The sequence below is a fragment of the Cydia pomonella genome, chromosome 3, assembly GCF_033807575.1.
Source record: "Cydia pomonella isolate Wapato2018A chromosome 3, ilCydPomo1, whole genome shotgun sequence".
NCBI classification, from domain to species: domain Eukaryota; kingdom Metazoa; phylum Arthropoda; class Insecta; order Lepidoptera; family Tortricidae; genus Cydia; species Cydia pomonella.
This window is the reverse complement of record NC_084705.1, coordinates 4,103,279-4,124,348: the sequence shown is the minus strand read 5'-3', so window position 1 is coordinate 4,124,348 and position 21,070 is coordinate 4,103,279. Positions and strand designations below refer to the sequence as shown.

Sequence of the window (21,070 nt, the reverse complement as noted above, 5' to 3'; positions counted from 1 at the left end):
ACACAAGCAGGTTTTAATTTCAGAAGCGCTTATACTGTCAACTCGGGGAGATAACGGAATGCTTATTTTCCGAGGATACAAGTACTCTTGGAGAAACGCGAAGAAAAATGGCGGCGCGTACTGGACCTGTTCAAGTCACCAGAAAAAAGGATGCAAAGCCAACGTTCACACAAAGGAAACTGATACAGCTGTTGTAGTTAATAAATACAATTGTGAGCATAATCATCCCCCGCCTAAGATAGATATGCCAACACAAGTACAGGTTAAAGTAGAAAAGGTGTGAGAAACAAATGAACATACATTGATGACTCGTGAAATGGTAATTGTTATTCATCGTGTTGTACTGATTAACGTTTTAAACGTTATAAACAAAAAACGTCACTGACACGCCGTCTTTGGTGTAAGCGAGCTAATGTAAACCTTACTTGAAAGTGTGGTTACTTTGACAGCGTCCACCATAACACTTACCTACTACCTGATTATTCTGACATTTCTGAGTTTCTGACGTTGTTTTCGTTACGTCAGGGCCATTAATGGTCTCTTTGACACTAAGAAATAAATATTTTTTGTTGCATGACATACAAGAATTAATCACTGACGACATACATTCATTGGAAATTGACGTTTATCAGAGTTTGTGCAGAATTCTTGTAGTGTTAATATGATTATTTTGGTTATGGTTACTTCGTTAAAATGGTTGAAGGGTTATTTGGTGTTAATTAAGTATTTAATACCGTAATGATTAGATATATATTTAAGGCAAAATTTATATCAAGAGAACATTTTATAAATCACTGCGTTTTGTTCATTTATAATCTTGTAACCTCTTAGTAGGGAAATCGCTAATCGATTATAAGGTTCGATACGAAAATCTATATCTATTATGATCGTATGAAATGGGAGACTAGCCTCTATTACTGAGATTCAAAGGAAATGACAATCTTCGTCTACCTCAAGGTGGGCTACCTTTAAGCATTAGTCTGAATCCTATTGATTATACTGTAACAACGGAATTTAGCGTAAATGTAACTTAATTTCATTCCAGAGGCTCTCATATTATCTACGCGGGGAGAAAATGGTCTACTAATCTTCCGCGGATACAAATATTCTTGGAGAAACTCGAGGAAAGACGGAGGCGCACATTGGTCGTGCTCCAGCCATCGTAAGAAGGGCTGTAAAGCTAATGTTATTACCAAAGAAACTGACACGGCCATTGTAGTGACTAAATTTAATTGCGAACATACTCACCCGCCGCCTAAGTTGGATATGACGCAGTGGGTTGTTAGAGTAGAGAACGAATCAAAATAGGGTGAATGTTCTAAGATGCCTCTGATGAGGATCGATCTCCTTATTTTGTTTTAAAGAATCATATGAATGCACAGTTAAAAAAAAGTATTTTTTATCTTCATACGTGTTTCATTAACTGAGAAAAAATTGAGATTATATTTATTGTATGAGCTGCTTGTAGGTCATTGTACGAAACCATATAAAGGTTAAGAAAAAGTTTGGTCGGTAATCAATATTGCTATAAAAGTATTAGTACCACTGTATTAATACAACACACGCATTGCATACGACATTTCGTATTTCATATGAAATAAATCTATATATTGTTATTCTTTTAGAAGATAATGATTTAAATTTTTATCAAATCATTTATTGTAAATATTGTTATAGTGTAAACAGTAGTTATTAATAAAGAGACTAATTTAAATAAATCCAATGTATATTCTCCGTCGTAAGTCATAATATGCTATTTTCCTTGTCTTAACTACATTAAAAAATTACCTACGTTAAAAATAATTTATACCTACTTTATGTGACCTTAGCGTAATTTTATCTCTGATTAGCTAAAAAAATCACATACGTCATCAGGATACTTTTTTACAATTTTTCAGAAATACACTTTATCACCTCGAAAAAGGGTTTCAAGTTGCTCGTTTACGAACAGTACACGTACGCCAAAAACAGCGTGAGCAAGAACAGAGTGACCTGGTCTTGTTCGTCCCGATGTTCCAAAAAATGCACGGCTCAAGTGTCTTTAGACAATAAAGGAGAATTCGTAGTACTTGACGGAGTACATAGTCATCCCCCGCCGATATTCTATGTGAATGATGATGGGGAATACATACGCATGTCGGCTAAGAGGTTGAGTAAAATAGCTGAGACTGAAGGATCGCATGTTGGGGAAGAGTGAAAAGACTAATTTAACTATTAATATAAATAAAATGTTTTGTTATTAAGTGCGAGATGTTTTTATTGGACAAACTCTTTTAATTTTGCCCAGTGCTGCTTACATTCTGGAAAAAGCTGCCTTCTGCAGTGAGTGCTTGGTTAAAATAGCAAATAAAAAAGATTTTCCTTAAGCAAGCGAATTCAAATATTGACCCTAATAGACTGAAGGCCCAAACAGACTAGATGCTTATGCAACTGGCGTGGTACTTACGGACGTTGCGTTACTTGCGTTGCGAGTTACAGTCGCGCTACATATGTACGCATCTCGTGGATTGAGCCTTTAGTAATGATAGAAGAGGAAATATTTCCCACATTTTTGTAATCACGATGCTTCATCATGATCATGATGCTTGATCATAACAAACAAATTACTCAGTAACAAATTACTTTACTGCTATTTTGTTATTTTTTATGCATGTCGTTTTTTAACTCTAAGCCATTCTGCCGCAGGTGATCATATGTATGTAACATATGTAGCCTATAATAATTATCTAATGTAGCGGTGTATGGTGAAGCGTAGAAAAAACTTATATCACTTTTCCTGAAGCAAGCAATTTAATGAAAACTAGAATAACTAAACACAATACCTAGTAGCACAGTGCTTGCTTGGTTTCTAGCCGTATATTTAGTTAGAGAGACCCCACACTAGCGCCTCCCGATCGTCGGCGTCTAGTCAACACTATCGCTGCTGTTCGACGCAACGTTGGCGTACCTGCTAAGCGGCATTATTTTCCACAGCGCTGACTAGACGCCGACGCTCAAAAGACGCTAGTGTGGGGTCTCTCTTACTCGCTAAGACTGATATATTTTCAGGATGTATCATATCCTCCTCCCGAGGCGAACCGGTGCTTCTCTACAACGAATACACGTACAACAAGAGCTACGCCTCAAAAAAAGAGAACCACATCAAATGGTACTGCTCATCAAGAAACTCAAGGAAATGCAGGGTCAACTGCATTACGGATCTCAATTATAAAGTGTTGCAAGTATTTGGCACTCACACTCATGAAACGAAAGTTGTCAAATTACCGCAGGGTATATTTGTCTCGAGGCATTTTATGGCACAATCTTAAATATGTAGGTTGAGACACGGCATAAATGGAATGCTAGAGTCATCTGTGGAATGTTTTCAAGACAAATATGTACTAGTCTGTTTTTTTTTTCTATGAAGTATTACCCCTAGGAAATAGTATGGCAACAAACATTTGTATCTTGCACAAAAAAAAATTAAGGCTTAGTACTTTACACTTAAAAACCAGACAATAGTACATAGGTTATAATGCAAACTTTTACTATGGAAACAACCACGAAGTCGTGAGAAAATTGTCCTACGAGTAGACTCATCTAAAGGCCAGGGCCACAGGCTGCGTGTGCGTTGACGTGCACGTGCACGGGCACGTGCCCGTGAGCTAAATGTTGGAGTCGTGCTCGCACACGTCACGCAAACGGTATGCCGTCTCTCACAAGGATCTGTATATTACAAAGTGCACGTGCACGTTTACGCACACGCATCCTGTGCACAGGCTATAAGTTTCAATGAGTGTGGAAACATCATTATTTTTTTTCATTATAGGTTACCGAGATATACTATAAAAATACCAATTAAAAATCATTGTATCATATGATGGCAGCTCTGTTTATTTATCAAATATAATTTGTATATACATGATCTCCTATGTAAAGTAATCAACGGAAGATTTTTTTATGTGTTCTTGTGTTTTTTCATATTTTTACACTTCGTGTATGAAACTATCTACGATGATCGATTGTATTTTGCTTCTATTTACACGTGTGCTTGTATTTTAGTAATGTCTGTTATACGTAAAGTACACCAAAATTATTATTGGTATTTGCCAGCAGCTTTTGTAAATATTTATATTCTATCCACACCACATAGTTTTTGCCTGTCTTCACTTCGTAGGTATACTTGTTTTTATAACCTATATTTATTTAATTTATTGTTTCATTGTATCGTTAGCAATGAGCTGATTTAAACATACAGCCATAATACGGCTATGGCTAAAGAAATCTAGTATCGAAAAATTTATTTAAAAAAAGTTTTTTGATAGGTTTTAGTCGTGGTAGTGATCTTGAATAATCATGGATATTATTGTACACAATTATACATATTAAGAGTGACACTTTATTAAAGTCTTATATTTCATTTATAATTACGTTCTTCAACTATGCAAATATAGTCACGAAAGTTAATAAAAAGTGTTTTATTTATTTATTTAATAAAATCGCTTTAGACATGGCTAAATTTAGCTTCTTTAAAGGAAAAGTATGCAATACTTCACATGTGTGGTTACCGTGTACCCAAGTTGTAGTAAGTAGAACGAAAAATTGTCGAAGTTCAGCGTGCTATACTTACCTATTTATTATTTAGCCATGTATAATATAAAGCTGTTTTTTCTTATATGTTATTAGGTACCTTCTAATTTATTTATTTATTATATTTATTTATTATATTTTAGAAACATACAGTCGTTTACAAACAGTACATATACAAAATTGCTTAAGTTTAGACCTAGAGTTTCATTTTTTACATAAAATCAGTCTGTTTTTTTTTTTTTCTTTAAGATTACAATTTTAAATGTTACCCAAAACTAAACATTTGAGAGCGTAAAGAAAAGAAAACATGCATAATTACATTTATTACCTAAAGAAAAGCACGTTTTAAAATATTAATGGAACAAGTAAATATATCTATGTTAGAGAGCTTGTCATTTTCGTTAAATAGTTTGCAGGCACGTCTTATGAATATATTTTGTGCATAACACGTTCTACTGTTGGGAATCGAGAATAACCTTTTCTTCTGACAGTGGCGCTGACGTCTACGAGGAACTCTGAGCTGTATTTGGTGTAGTAGCGAGGGGACATCTAATATATTGCGCATAATTTTATAGAGTATGCCGGAATCTGCGATATCTCGGCGGTTACTAAGTGTTTGAAGTTTATGGTGGATCAGTGATTCGCTATAGCTAACATGTGTGTGACCAGTTCTAAAATCGAGAGTTTTAAGGAACTTTCTTTGTATCCGTTCCACCCGTTCAATATGGATGTTATGATAAGGTTTCCAAACTGTACTAGCAAACTCGAGATGGCTGCGAACAAAGCTATTAAAAAGGATTTTGTAGGTGGTACTATTTTTAAATGGTTTACCAACTCTTAGAATGAAGCCTAGTTGTTTGTACGCCTTTTTTATGACAGAATCTAAATGAGGTATGAACGACAGTTTAGAATCCAATAGAACTCCAAGATCACGGATTAGTGTTACTCTACGCAGGTAATTATTACATAAAGTGAAGTTATATTGTGCATTATTTTTTTTCCGTGTAAAGTTTATTACAGAACATTTATTTATATTTAAACAGAATGAATCTTTACAGAATGTCTCAAAACTTATTAAATCATCCTGCAACAAGTAATAATCATCAATCGTATTTATGACTTTATAAATTTTCGTGTCATCTGCGTAGAGCAAAACCTTTGAGTGTTTGATATATTTATCTATATCGTTTATAAATAGCGTGAAAAGCAACGGGCTCTAATCAGTCTTCTTAGTCGGTTTTCCCGATTAAACCAATTTAATTAATGTATGCTTCCTTTACATACCTTTGGTGAAGAAATCGATAAAGAATCATGGCTAAGGCCTGAAAGAATAAGGGACTATGCCAGGAAACACAGGCCACAAAGATTAATATGGATGTTACGTTGAATGTCGGGCTGCCGGCGTAAAACAAATGTCGTATGCACACAGTGTAAACCAGGCTTATGTTTAAACTTGCTCGAAAAAGTTCTTATTTAATGCAGGTGTACTGAAGGACAAAGGCCTATTTTGTTCCCCCGGGAGTTATGAATTGTGAAAAAAATAGCTATAACTCCCTAGGGAGTTATAGCTTTTTTAAATTATGTCACTTTTTCATACAAACCAAATAGAAATTATTTATTGTCAGACCACAGGTAAAAATATAAAAGATGTTAATGGTAATATGTCCTTGTCCGTAGTCTACCACATTTATGGTGTATAAATGAATGTAGCATAGATGAGTTTTACTATTAAAATACTGACGTTTATAATTTAATATTTTTGTTTATGTTTAAAATTAAATAATTCGATTTATTTAACAGCCGTTTAAAATATTTTTACATACTTATTAATCGTGGCTGAATGCCGGATAGGTCTGTGCCCTCGATGCTAACATTGCTAACTAAATATGTCACCGTATTTAAGAATTATTTCGTTTAAATTTTAGTTTTTTCTTCGCAAGTGTGATGAAAAACATTGTGTGTTACCCCGGGGGTAAGAATATTGCAAACTCGGGTCTTAAATTCCCTCCAGCCTGCGGCTGTCGGGAATAATCACCCTCGTATCCAAAATTTCACTTACCCCCCTCGTTGCACAATGTATGTGTAGATCATCCCATGATTTTTGTTTTTCTTTGCACTTTCATTGGCTAAGGAGTTTTGGACATCATTGTAGAAATAAAGGAAGAATCCGAAGAAGAGGCGTCACTCGGGCAAGGATATATAGAAACTCAGGAACCTTCGAATGACGTGGAACTGAAGAAACATTATCCACGTAGACGGACGCGACCCATACTTTAGGGCAATCATTTCATCGGTCAGGGCGTGTTCAAGGCGGCACGTTGTGTGTGGTGTCGGCAATCTCGAACGAAATATATTTGTAAGCTAAGCTATGTCGAGTATCGCTTTGCTTAGAGATCTGTTTCGAAGAGTACCATACCAAACATTAACACTTATTACACACACACACACACACACACACACACACACACACACACACACACACACACACACACACACACACACACACACACATACACACACAATTACCGGCTCCATTATTCCTTTTTTTACTTTTTTACTATTTTCTACTGCATGTCTGACAACCCCGATACTTACCTAGTTCTATAAACAAATTGTTATATGTGATTTTAATTGTATACATATATTATTAGACTTACTTAAATTTTCGTGTGACAATCTGTAAATTAAGGAAGAGCGGTGTTGCCCAATACAGGCAAATTTTGCTTACCGGGTAGCACTATCCCCTACTTTATAAACACCTGTATATTTTACGAAAATAAATAATTTTAATTTTTTTAATAGCGCCACTTGCACCATCCCACTAACCAGGGGTTAACTGGTACTGGAGTTACCATGGTTACCAGTACAATTTGACACTGGGTTAACGGTTTAACCGGTTAAACCCGGATTAGTGGGATGGTGCAAGTGGCCCTTAACGGTTTAACCGGTGAACCCCGGGTTAGTGGGATGGTGGAAGTGGCGCTTATTCATAAAACTACAAGTCTCAATTAGTAAATTTAGTTTTTATCCCTTTTTTCTAAAAATACATATGTCAAAACGACAGCTCAAGATAAACAAAGCGCTTATAGCGTGATTATCAATTATGCCTCTGTCTTCATGTATTATGTATGTCTCTCTGTAAATGTTATTGTGAGGTTGTGCATTAAAGAGGACTTGTATTGTATACAACATATATTTACGGATTTAATATACTGTAGACTAGGGTTTGCAATCGGAAACCGGAATGTATGAAATTAGTCGGATCCGGATCCGCGGATCTTCCCATACATTTCAGATCCATCGTGCAAACCATACGGAAGATCTATTATGATGATTTTGTATCGTTTATGGTGAAATATTAAAACATGCGGCATTAAAATAAATGAATAAATGATATGTTGATTTTCCCCTGTCGTACGGACAGCAAGCTATCTCATATAATATCTGAGCGTCAAATTGTATGTAAATGCTTCTGTCTTTACGTAATTTGACGCTTTACCGACCAAGTATCGTAGATCGAGGGCAGACGCCTAGCCAATATACCAATATTTGATAGAAACCGTCAATCAGAACTTAAATAATGTACATAATTTGTGACGTTCTCAAGCAAAAGGTACCACATTGTCGCTTGCCATAAAAACGCTCTGACAGGTTATTCGTACAAAAGATAAGAGCATATTTCGTCCTTATGGTAAGCGAAAAAGCGGTACCTTTTACTTGAGAACGTCAAAAAAATGTGAGAAATTCGTTCTGCAGGCAAGCAGTAGGCTTTATGATATAGTACAGTCAGCATCAAAAGTAGCGGATCAAATAACGTTTCATAAGTATCTACATTCATATTTACATCTCATTCTGTAAAAGCTTACCAAAAAGTGATGTCTTTAATATAGAATAACTAAATCTGTAAAAGATATACTTTTGAGCGCGAATTTTAACAATTTTTCTATATTTGGAACAGTTATCCGGAATATCGGATACTTTTGGCGCGTTGTTTCATCCGCTACTTTTGATGCTGACTGTACAGCAAAATTATAAACGAATAGCTGTTATATGTTTTTTTTTCGATTGCAGATCCAGTTCTTATAAAAAGTAACAAAAAGGGTGTATATCGGCTGCTATATCAACGTTATATGTTCTCAAGAGCTTCGAAATCCAACAAGGGCGTGGTATGGAAATGTGTTGATAGTAAAAGTGAGGAGTGTAAAGCAAAAGTCACCACAGACGACAACCTGAATGTGGTGGTGTCCAAGGGAAAACATAACCATAAGAACCCGCCGTTGGAGTCTAAACCAAAACATGTGTATTTTTCGACTATAGCAACCTAAGTTACTTTTTATCGTGATTTTTTTAAGCTTACCGAATAATGAACATGTATCCCAGACCGTCAAAAATAATATAGTTTTCTAGGAATAACAACTTTTTAATCCATAGATCAACCACTCATAGAAATTTCGTTATCTGCCCCTCTATCGCTTGTCTGTATTCGTGCGATAGAGAGGAAGATAATTTCGATTTTCATTTCAAGCGGGTAGGCCCTCTATTAATATTTCATTTGATGCTTGTGTCTACTAACATAGATTATAATAATTGCGCATAGGATAATAATAATTTAGATTATTTTTAAATACAATGTGTACGTGTAAAACAAGAAAAAAATACTCACACATTGGCACACTCATTGGCTTTGTATTTTTTTCATGTTTTACATGAATATTGTGAACACAACAATGTATGCTAACAATGTGCCTGTGTATGTTACGTAAATAGAGTTAAAAGGGATTTCCCAACCAGTAAGGCGGGCGCGCCTCATTCAGGGGGCGTAGGGTTTTAATAGGAATTTTAATCGATTTTTTATAGTGTACCGTTGTATTCGCCTTCGCGCCGCTTTCCGCGACACCGCTATCGCTAGGGACCCCACCCCGTCACCGATATGAACGGTCAGGAAAAATAATTACAGTACCCCTAGTGTAAATTTGATCGACATCATAACGTGACGAACGCGTTTGCGTTAAGTCTCATTTTGTATAGGATTTTGAGTTTCCAAAACGTCCCGCCTGGCGCGCTCTTTCTAAATCCAATACAAAATGAGACTAAACGCAAACGCGTACGTCACGTTTCGAAATCGAATTTATTTACACTAGGGGTACAGATCAGCGGTGGCAGCATGGATTCATTTTTATCACCTGTTAGAACGTGACAGGCATGGTGACAGATGATGAAAATGCGACCGTGCTGAGCCCGCAGGAATTTTGTCAGGTAATTCAAAATTTGTATCTGGTAACCCTAGGCGCAGCGAGCGATTCCAGATTTACCCCATTATTCATAAAACTTTACAAGCCGCAATGAGTTATGTATTCTCCATTTCGGCACTTAGGGGTGTAGTACTTGAGCATAACGTTGGATGAGGCGCATAGGGTAAAAGTTTGGGAACCCCTGAGCTAGAATAAGAATATTGTAAGCTATTGGTATTATTATTTTTATACGTGATGTGCTTATCATTTGAATTTTTATTTTATGAGCATCAGAAAAAAATTATATTGATAAATATTATTGCTATGCTACAATTTATATTATGCTACAAAACATTGCTAAATTTAGTCGAAGGTATAATGCTATTCTAAAAAAAACAACGGGTTGCACTCCGGGAGTCCCGGCAGACGTGAAAACTTGAATATTATCGATGTGCATTTTTGATATTTTGGAATGGTTAGGGAATAATTTTGCACGAATTCCTTTAATTATCAGTATAAAAGTACTATCATTTATGTGGTAAAATACCATATTCATTTATTGCGCTATCGTACACAAATATGACAATTTAACACTTCAGAACTATTACAAATATTTAACATTAAAAAGTTTATCTCTGAAAAATCAACTTCCATACATAATTTCAACGACTACTCTACTGGCTTCAATGACATTGTAACAGTTTTTCGATTAGGTCACGTGTCCGTCTTACGAATTTTCAATCTGTCTAATATGTCGGTCACGTGACCTGTCGCGAGTTTAAAATTTTTTCGCCATCACAAAAAGTGCACAGCGCCGATAAAGAAGTTTTCACTTCAAAAATTATCAATTTATTTTTAAAGGCTCGGCTGTCATTTGTTCGGGTGTTTTTTAAGCTTGAACCCCAATTCTTTTAAAGTCGAATATCATAAAATTCATAAATTTTAATAGTGTTGATGAGAAAGCCCAATGCCCGTTTTTTATACACATATGCCGTACTAGTTACTCTCCGACTGCGTTTAAAACGTATTCTTCTGGTGGCACTTACAAACCGGTTCCGCTGCACTGCCACATACCTATCTAACATATTTATCACGTAAATTCAAATTAGATACAGTTCTATAATAGCCCTTTATAGGAAGCGTCTTGCTTCGACTTTTTAAAAAGCAATATTCAAGTCTTAAGTTTGTTTTCTATATTCACCCGATAGTATAATTTGGGGTCAAAGTTATTTAGGAAACGAATGTGATACATTTTCACAAAAATAAATGTTTGCATAACATTAACAAAATATTTAGTTACTAATTACACAAAAAAATAGGACTTGCGAACTATATTTTACCTGTTACAGGCAACCATATATGGCAGTTATAATATTCAACTCTATTGACAACTATTAAAGTTTAAAAACAAAATATCCTCCCAGGGACCTTTCGGTGGGACTCATCTCAGAGACCTTTATATAGGACAAATTCCAAAACATTATTTACAGTACATATGGGGCTACTTTATAGCACTAGTGCGAGAAGTAGCATATTACGTTACTGTGTCGAACATTTAAAGGGCCATATGTACTGTAAAACGTTGTACGATACATGTGCGAATAGGTAATTCGCAACTCGTGTCGATTTAAAACACTCCCTTCGGTCGTGTTTTAATTTATCGCCACTCGTTTCGAATTTCCTATTTTTCGCACTTGTATCGTAATGTACTATTTTAACTTTCACTAAACAAGACATGGTTCCAAATTCAAAAACAAAACATCGATTCTGGCATCCAGGAGGATATTTTTTATGATATGCGTTAAGGGGTTAAAATGAGAGCAACTACGTTTGCATGGAGCACCGAGCTTGCTGGGGACCATTAAGCAAAATTTATTTCTTTAGGTATTACTTAAGTTCAGTTATTTTTTGAATGAATCAATAAGTTCGGTTTTTTTTAAAGTGTATTGATGTCTTGCTAGTTATAGACAACTACGAGTATTTGTTAGGTATAGGCAATGTAAGTTACACTTGGTCGGTTGCTGATAAGATTGCGCTCTGGTTGAATCTTTATGGCAATTGCACCTTATTGGCAATCAATAAGTGTCCTTTTGGTTGAAAACAATTATTTTAAATACCTATTTTACTATGTTTAGTTTTATATATATATATATATATATATATAGGTATATACATTTATCTCATTTTTAAAAATTTTAAATGCCTTACTCATGCGTCTACCTCAAATGTATGAATAAATGACAATGTTGACGAATATAAGATTAAAAATATTGAAAATTATATGTTTTGATTAAGTACGAATAAAAATATAGAAATATCAGAAATAAGATATTCATAAATATTGTAACATTTTTTTGTAGTTTTATTAAATAGATTTAATCAATCGCGTTTTTTAATCCCGTACCAATCACTTATCACACGAACAACTTCAAGACGAGATATACCTTTTTAATTATTTGTGAAACAACGACACCCATTGTCATATGTATATTCACCTCCAATAATATGTTACTCTTCGAAGGCTGCAAACATATATAAATATATGACACGCTCTTATGGATCTACAAATAAGATCGTGTCAGATATTTTTGCGGCCTTTGCTGTGTAACATTGCAGGTTACTGTCATTATACGTTTTAAATAATATTTGACAGGTCAGGCGGTTCTCATCATGTCAGAAAAAAGTAAGCCGCTTCTACTACACCGTCAATACAAATATTGGAAGCATCATGTAACGGTAGATAAGATTTGTTGGTATTGCTCAATGACAAAATCTCAAATGTGCAAAGCTAGGGTGTATACGGATTTTTCTTATGCGTTTATATACTCAAAATATCACCACACTCATCCGCCTCGAAATTTTACATACTAGAGCATATACTATATAGAATTATGGTATATTTTTTCGTTCCAGAACCCCTAGTGTAAATCTCATTCGTTGGCGTGACAAGCGTTGTCTATTTTTGTATGGGATTTAGAACAGCGCGCCAAGCGGAACGTTAAGGAAACTCAATAATCTCATACATAATGACACTTAACCCTAACGCGTACGTCACGTCACGCTATCGAATGGAATTTTCACTAGGGGTACAGGGTACCTAGATCTCACAATGTATTTATAGGTATTAAATTACGTTTAACTATAGGTATCTACTTGTCTTTTTCATTTGACTTTTGGGTTGAATCGCAATATATTTTACATTGCTTAAAAATTTGAATAAACATAACTTGTAAATAAGGAATCCTTTGACCTGTGGTGTGTCCAACGGCTGAGACTCTACACCCACTATATACCCAGCGATAAATATTGCACATAGGTCTTTAGAAAGAGACAAATGGCGACAACGAGAGAGAAAGTGACAACGATCTACGGAGCCGAAAATCCGATGTGCTATATTTATCGCCGGGTACTGTAATAAAAGTGTCCGGCTTTGAATCAATCATCCACAAAAAATAATTGGAATGAGTTTGACTCTTTAGTTTGCTCGTTCTTATGTCATCGTCATTTAAACACAATCGTGAATGCTTTTCATTTGTTCCATAGATAGATCTTGTACTTACTTGAGGGTACTTGCACACTTCCAGTGTACGTGGTGACGGCGGTAGATGGCGCCACCCTCCTCATGCTGGACGGCTACTCGTTCTCTAACCCTTCTCCGTTGCCAGGAGGCGAACGCTGGTTCTGCTCGGGCAGGGCTAAGTGGAAATGCTCTGTCTGTCTCCATGTTAACGACGATTATGAGCTGGTCAGCATATCCAATAAACACACACATTTGCCGCCGGTTTATGAAAAAACTAGTAAAGGACTTTTTGTTGAGACTGTGCATTAGAATAGTACGTCAGTAACGTGTCTAGTTGTCTTACGGAAAATTAGAAGAGCATTTTTGTAAGATCAATGTGGAGTAGATCGTCTATTACGTAAGACCGTCTACAAGCCCTTTCGGTGCTTCTTGCGCTTGTACACATACTAGAAGGTCGGTAGAGCAGAAGGAGCAAAGCTCTTACTTTCTGCGTCTGAGTGAAGTACTTTTACAAGTAAGAGAGTTCTTGCCATATAACGGTCTTCGCATCCAATAATTGTATGTCCGCCGGTCTTGTCCACATTGACCTTAATATTAAAAAGATGATCCATAAATAAAGTTTTATAATAAGAGCCTAAATTGTTACACTAGTAGAATAAGTCAAGAAAAAACACTTATATATCTGCTCTCTTTCTGTAGTCATTGTCTATAAGCAATCTATGGTTGTTCAAGGCAAAATATATTAATGCCTTTATTATGTAGCTAGGTATTATGAACTTGATAAAAACGAGTTGGTTGTGTTGAAATTATGTGCAGGGTGTTCGTAAATTGGCCATTTTTTTAAGATTAGAAAATATTAATATAAGATATATTTTAAATCTAAGACGAATGTTGGATGACCCCCCTGAAACCGCCTCTCCATACAAACGTATAGTCTAGCAAGTCAAATGCAGTAAATAAAAACAAAAAACTATACCCATTCCTTTCTTTTTGTGCTAGTACTAGCGTAAGACAAAGACAGTAAGATTATCTTTGTCTGTGCTAGAAATTAGACAGTCCTTAGCCAAACTACAGTCTTCATTTGCCTCTGGATATTAACATTATTGATAATATTTGGTTTACAATTTTTAATTATTATAAAAGTTAGGAGCATTTCAAAATGTTTGTAGAATTTGTTTTTTGCTCGCAAATCAAACGGAGAGGCATAGCTATGGTTATGTTATTATGTATACATCAAATTGTATAAAATATTTTCTATATTGTTAATATCCATGAAGGTAAATCCGGACTACGTTTGTATGGAGAAGCGGTCGTCCCCTTTCTATTTACAGAGGCCCACTGATTACGAGTTCGCCGGACAATATCTGCCTGTCAGTTCGTTTCGCAAGCTGACAATTCTTGATTGTCAGCTTTTGCGAATAACTTACAGGCCGATAGCGTCCGGCGAACTGGTAATCAGTGGGCCCCTTAAGGGTGCATTACACTGGATCGTTTAAAATCCATTGTTTCATGCGAACAAGCTTGAATCGAATCGGTGTAATAGCGCCATAACCTGTGAAGTACAAAACACGAATACTTGCGATTTTTATATTTGTAATATTTACTTCTTTAAATGTAGTTTTTATGAGTTTTTATAATATTTGGTACCAGATTTTCAGCTTAGAATTTGTCTAGTGTTATTTAGATTAATCAATAAGATTTTTTGATCTCGTTTCAGGAAGATAAAAAATTGCAAAGTAATTATATTCCATTCTGGAATCAAAAATAGTTTTAGCATTTACATTCATAGCTTCAATGGAATAAATTAAATTGTATACGAACGTTTGCCTTCAGTGTACAAAAGCAGTACTATAATCTACATTAGAAATTTAATATTATTGCCATGGCTCATGTTGGTGTACCTACGTACCACGTAAAATGCAAATAAATTATTAATTATTCGAGATTTACTATTAATGTCTTGGTACACTGGTAGGTTTAATTAATAACAAACAGAGGAAAGTACCTGTTTTACCTAATACACGACTTAAAGTAACCGTAAGTAGGTAGGTAGCTACTCTTATTATTATAAAAAATACAATCTTACATATTGACAGCATAATATGTCAGTCGTACCTAAACAGGCTACTTATACGTCAGGCAAAAGGAAAATAGCAGACTCAATCGAGTAATACATATCCAAACCCTACCCCCAGATTAGATTTAGATTTATTTATTTTCATAACGATAAATTACAGTATAAATTATTCTTATGTTAATCTATATGAATTTACATTATGATCGTCAAAATAAAATAAATTAAAAAATGTATTTTAATAAGGATTTACAATTCAGCATGTTGGTAATTACACTAATTACAAAGAACATATGTTAAGATTAAGATATTTTATTCTAATACATGTTCGTTATTTTAGGTCAAATAACATCAGCATGGAAAGTTGAAATAATGAGCGATGGCAATGAATCGGTGTTCGATGCTTCAGATTATGAAGACCGAGATATCGAACTTGATAGCGGCAGTGAAATGAGCTTAGATGAAAGTGAAAATTGTGGCGCATTTAAAGATCGTAGTCGGTCGCCTACTCGCCGCCGCAGTCGATCTTCTACCAGAAGTCATGCTAGTCGGGACCGATCAAGATCGGGAAGGCGAAGCCGTTCTGTTGACTCAGACCCATCTAATAAATTACGAAAATGGCGACAATCTTCCTATGATGATAAGGATCATTCATGGTACCCATCTTATCCTGCTCTTGCTTGTCGCTCACCCTTTGAATATTTCCAAGAATATTTCGATGATGAATTCTTTCAAACCTGCGCAGAATGTACCAATTTATACTATAAACGCAAACACCGAGGCAACGAGCTTAATACGACAGCGGCCGAAATCAAGAATCTCTTTGGAGTTCTACTTGTTATGGGGTGTATCAGTTATCCCAGGACACATATGTATTGGCGCCAAAAAATGCAACTGCTGCTGATTTCTAATGTTATGTCTAGGGACCGTTTCTGTTTGCTGCGTGAGCATATTCAAATAGTACCCACTGACAAGGCTCCATCGGTGAATAAAACTGCTCTTTGGAAAGTTCAACCTGCAATCGATGCCGTACGTAATGCTTGTAGGAAATTAAAAAGAATTCCTTCATTTTATAGTGTGCACGAGCATATGATACGGTTGACTGAAAAATCTCACAATAATCCCTGCAGTAAATCCAAGCCTATTGGTTTGAAAAATTACATTGTTACCACTGGTGAGGGGCTGATAGTTAATTTCGAAATAAATTGCTCAAAGAGCCCAAAATTGGACCGCTCTATAGGAGAAGGGCCGGGAGTAGTTCTTTGCTTAGCTCAAGATATTCCACGTGGAAGCTGTATATATTTCAACAAATACTTCAATACAATTCCGCTGTTGGATAGGTTAAGCGAGATGGGTCTACACGGTACTGGTACCATAGGTGCAAATAGAGTACCGAACGGCAAGGAATTGAACCTCTCAGAGAAGGAAGGTATGAAGAGTGGTGATATTCAGCAGTATGTTTCTGGAGAAGTCGCGCTAGTTAAATGGGTCGATACTCGTAATAAAGCTGTTTTGATAGCGTCGAACTGCACAGGAGGTGATAACGTTAAAACTGTACAAAAATTCAACAATAAAGGTAAAGAACTCATACCAGTGAAAGCCCCTCAAGTCGTTATGAATTATAACAAGAATATGGGCGGGGTGGATATTCTCCATCAGGCCTTTGAATATAACAAGACAGTTCAAAGAACTAAGAAATGGACTGTAAAGGTTTTGAGTCATCTTTTGGATTTGGCTGTTGCAAATGCTTGGCGACAATATAGACTTGACCGTCAGGGACAAGGCCAGTCATCGAGAAAAGACAAAGACTTACTTTGGTTTCGACTAGACGTCGCCGACTGTCTGACGAACTGCCCTGAACGAGAACGGCGAGAAGAGGCCTCCGATACAGCTGACAATGCATTATTAACTCTTGGCAAATACAAGCAAACGGCACCGCCGTCAGTAGGAAAGCGGTACGATGGATATGACCACCTGCCGATTTTTGACGATTCCTTACAATCGCCTCGTGCCTGTCGTCTTGAACAATGTAATTCCAGAACGAAGATCATTTGCTCGAAGTGTGATGTCTACATATGCCTTTCGAGGGCTAATAACTGTTTTTACGCATATCATAAGAAGGAGGTAAATGATAAATATAAAACTATTAAATAAAATAAGTACTACGATCCAAATAAAAACTACTTATCAATTAAACAAAAATTATATATTAAGCTCAATAACGAGTGTTAACGCCTCGTCTTTGTTCGGGCATCTTCGGGAGCCGACGCAATGCATGGTGCGGGGCGCGGAGAAGTGGGGCCGGCAGCGGCATTCTCTCAGCAAACTTGCGACGGACGGTTGTGCCCGTCCGCTTACAATCAGTGATAACTTTTAACATCTATGTATCACCAAAGTTAATTATTATATGTGCATGTATTGGACTACGAGTGTCAAGTGTCAACTCACCTCATCCACGACCCCAAGACCTTCTCGTCCACCCCTACTTCGTGCTGGACCTCTTTAATTTTTTACTTTAGTCCATATCTTGTTGTGTTCAAAACTGCAATTAAATATTCTGTTCAAATATAATGTAAATGAATTAAAAATATGAGCGTTCGGATGATTACTGCCTTTCCAATATATACGATAGTGAAACACATAGTCAAAGTCTTACCAACATTTAATTTCAGCCGAAATAATTACATTGGGCAATGGCAAGACAGCGCTCGTTTTCCAAGATTACACGTTCAGTAACCCAATAGCAGTCGCTCAGGGGACAAAATGGAGATGCTCGGGTCGAACCGCCTATTCTTGCAAGGTGTACATCCACGTCGACAAGAATCTGCGGCTCTGGAAATTCGTGAATGAACATACTCATTCACCGCCTCAATATGTCTTATGTCTATAAGACAGGAGTGTATACTACAGTTTGTCATGGAAAACTGATGTAATTTTTTTTGTATCTCTCTATACATATTGGCAGTGACATGTATAAATGATACTCTCTAAATTACTAAGTAACAAATATTTCATTGTCTATTTATATAAAACCTTTGTGTAATGTATTTGCTTTCTTGGTTTTTAGTACAAACGCTTATTTTATACATAGGCTACGTTGGGTTAGCCAGATAAATCAGTAGAAATATAAAGTAGAAGTAGAAAGTAGTTCAGTAGTCAGTTAATGCTCGAATCACTACGTAGATTTCTGTTTTTTTTTCTGTTGCGTGCAACGTGTTTTTTTCTTCAGTTACAGTAGTTACATTGTCTACTGGTAACACCCTACTTATCGTTAACGGGTACACTTTTAAAAAAGGGGTAAACTTCACTGGTGGATCGAGGTGGTGGTGTCACGAACCTAACCAACGTAATTGTGATGCCTATGTTCATATCAACGAGAAGTTTCAACTTATATTACATAATCAAAAGCATAATCATGATCCTGTACTTTGTAATGTGTTTCAAGAGCGAATTATGTAAAAAAAATCTCATGTTAATTGGAATGTATGACTGAGTTTTGATCAGGTTATGGGAAGTTGCCATTTTGTTTTAGTTTTATATTTTTAACTGGTTTTATTCGTTGAAAAATTATGTTAGAAGTGAATTATGATTGTTACAATTTAATCATCATTTAACAATGTGATCTCAAGAAATCTTAATTACAATTCGGAATAATTCTTACGTTTCATTAAATTAATGAATATTTTTTTAGTTTCATTTGTATAATCTAGTATCCCATATTATTAATGTAATGTATAAGGCGCATTTTTTATAGAAAGTATATAAATGAATGTTGCTAGTGCTTGAAATTTAACAATATTTTATTTGTTTACAGTTGAATTAGACTCGCATTTAGAACTAGAAGTACTTGCCCAATACGAGGAACAATTAGTAGAACAACTAGAAGAAGTGGAACCAGAAGAAATAGTAGAAATGGAAGAAGATAGCGAAGATGTTGCTCTATTCGTGGAATCTCGCAAAGGACACACGATACTTCAATATGGCGGCCATAGATACAGAAAGGCGTATAGATCCAAACATGGCATTAGATGGAACTGTTCCACTGACAAAGGATGCCCGGCGTTCCTTTATCTGAATGACAATGATGAAATCATCATGTCCAACAAGATACACCGGCATAGCCTCCCGTTCAATGAGAATATTGACACAGATCAAACTGGTACGTATTATTCATGGTTATTTTAATATACCTAGTTGGTTACTAAACTGCAATAATCTTAATCTACATAAAGTATACGAACGAAAGTTGAATAAACTATATATTAAAATGAAGTACACAAAATCAGGAATTACATATGACAATATCATTCAAAATGGCCTCCTCTGGCCTTGACACAGGCCCTTAAACGACGAGGCCAGTCATCAATAGCGGCACGCACGATTGTCATGTCTAATTCCAGCACTGTCTTAACTATGGCCCGCTTGAGGGAGTCAAGATTTGTGTGGGGTTTAGCACAGGTTTTCTCCTCAATAACCTGCCATATGGCATAATCCAGGGGGTTAAGGTCCGGGCTGGAGGACGGCCAGTCTTCGTGGGCAATAAAGTCAATTTTGTTCCTTCGAAACCAGGCTTGAGTTGTTTTCGCCTTATGTGCAGGAGCTGAGTCCTGTTGAAAGACCCATGGCTGGTTTTGAAATAGGGTGTGGCTTAAGGGCTTCACTATTGGTTCGAGAACGGTTTCCTGGTAAACTTTGGCTCCAGTTTTCACACTGCCTTTTGACTGTTTTTTGCATACACTCTGTCATTCTGGCGGTTACAACATTCTTCAATGGTAAATTTTTTTTCATCTGTAAATAGTATTTTTCGGTGGCCATTTTGTACGTACCGCTTCAATAGCACGCGACTTCTCTCTAGCCTCATAGTCTTTAATCGTCGATTAAACAAAAGGCGTTTTTGTTTGCGGTAAGCGTGTAGTCCAAGGTCTTCATTGATAACTTATTTTAGGGAGCTTCTCTTCACAGACATCTGTATTGCCAACAACTTTTGCTTCCGGACGGGGTTTCTTGCAATTCTCGCCTTCACTGCCTTTATTAGAGCTGGGGTCCGAACGGTGCGTGGTCTTCCACACCTCTTGCGGTCATCGAAGCTCTGAGTACTATTGTATCTATTAATTGTGCGATAAACAAATTGTTTGTTCATTTTTAGGTTTTCAAGCAACTTTAAAATTATGTTTGGAGGGTGCCCACATTTGTGCAACGCAATTACTGCGATACGATTCTCTTTTAGGCCCCAATTCATTATAGATACGACGAGATAAGCGTTATGTGTGGTATATAATTATAGCTCACAAATCCACCACATTGTCATTTTTTATTTTTTCGGTAGCATTTGTTATAATGGAAATAAAGAGGTTGCAAATCGAGTAAAAGAAATTAGTAACCAACTAGGTACAAGTTGTATCAAGATTAAGCCAATGAAATCCTTTTCAAAATATAATTTTGATGATACCTACTTTCTCAATGAAAATATCAATTTCAATCCACATCTAAATTGATTTGACTAGGTATTCTTCAATTAAATTTATTGCATTATTGAATCTCAGTACTGAATAGAATCTCCTTGACGTAGTTATTGGGAAACTTGCACAAAATGCTCTACCATGCCGAAACATTATCGGGCTTTAAAACATTTTTTTCTTGGAACAGCTGCTTATATCTAATTCCTATTTATGGCTG

At 36.0% G+C, this 21,070-nt stretch overlaps 2 protein-coding genes across 4 annotated transcripts in view; both read left to right on the top strand.

Moving 5' to 3' along the window:
- LOC133515847 (uncharacterized) overlaps positions 1–21,070 on the top strand; it is a 30,535-nt gene that overhangs the window by 7,841 nt on the left and 1,624 nt on the right. Inside the window, exon 2 of the mRNA XM_061848439.1 lies at positions 19,209–19,553. Coding sequence (XP_061704423.1) covers positions 19,307–19,553 — 247 coding nt within the window. The 5' untranslated portion in view covers positions 19,209–19,306. The remainder of the gene's footprint in view (positions 1–19,208; positions 19,554–21,070) is intronic.
- LOC133515845 (piggyBac transposable element-derived protein 3-like) lies at positions 6,600–18,323 on the top strand. Of its 3 annotated transcripts, none has more exons than XM_061848434.1 (3): positions 6,600–6,925; positions 8,641–11,934; positions 11,966–17,817. In XM_061848434.1, the coding sequence occupies exon 3, from the start codon at positions 15,719–15,721 to the stop codon at positions 17,546–17,548; it is 1,830 nt and encodes a 609-aa protein (XP_061704418.1). In that variant the 5' UTR covers positions 6,600–6,925; positions 8,641–11,934; positions 11,966–15,718; the 3' UTR covers positions 17,549–17,817. The 3 variants fall into 3 exon arrangements, with proteins under 3 accessions (XP_061704418.1, XP_061704419.1, XP_061704417.1); XM_061848435.1 differs by lacking the exon at positions 6,600–6,925 and adding an exon at positions 18,067–18,323 and having other exon boundaries at positions 7,648–11,934; positions 11,966–17,518; XM_061848433.1 differs by lacking the exon at positions 6,600–6,925 and having other exon boundaries at positions 7,650–11,934.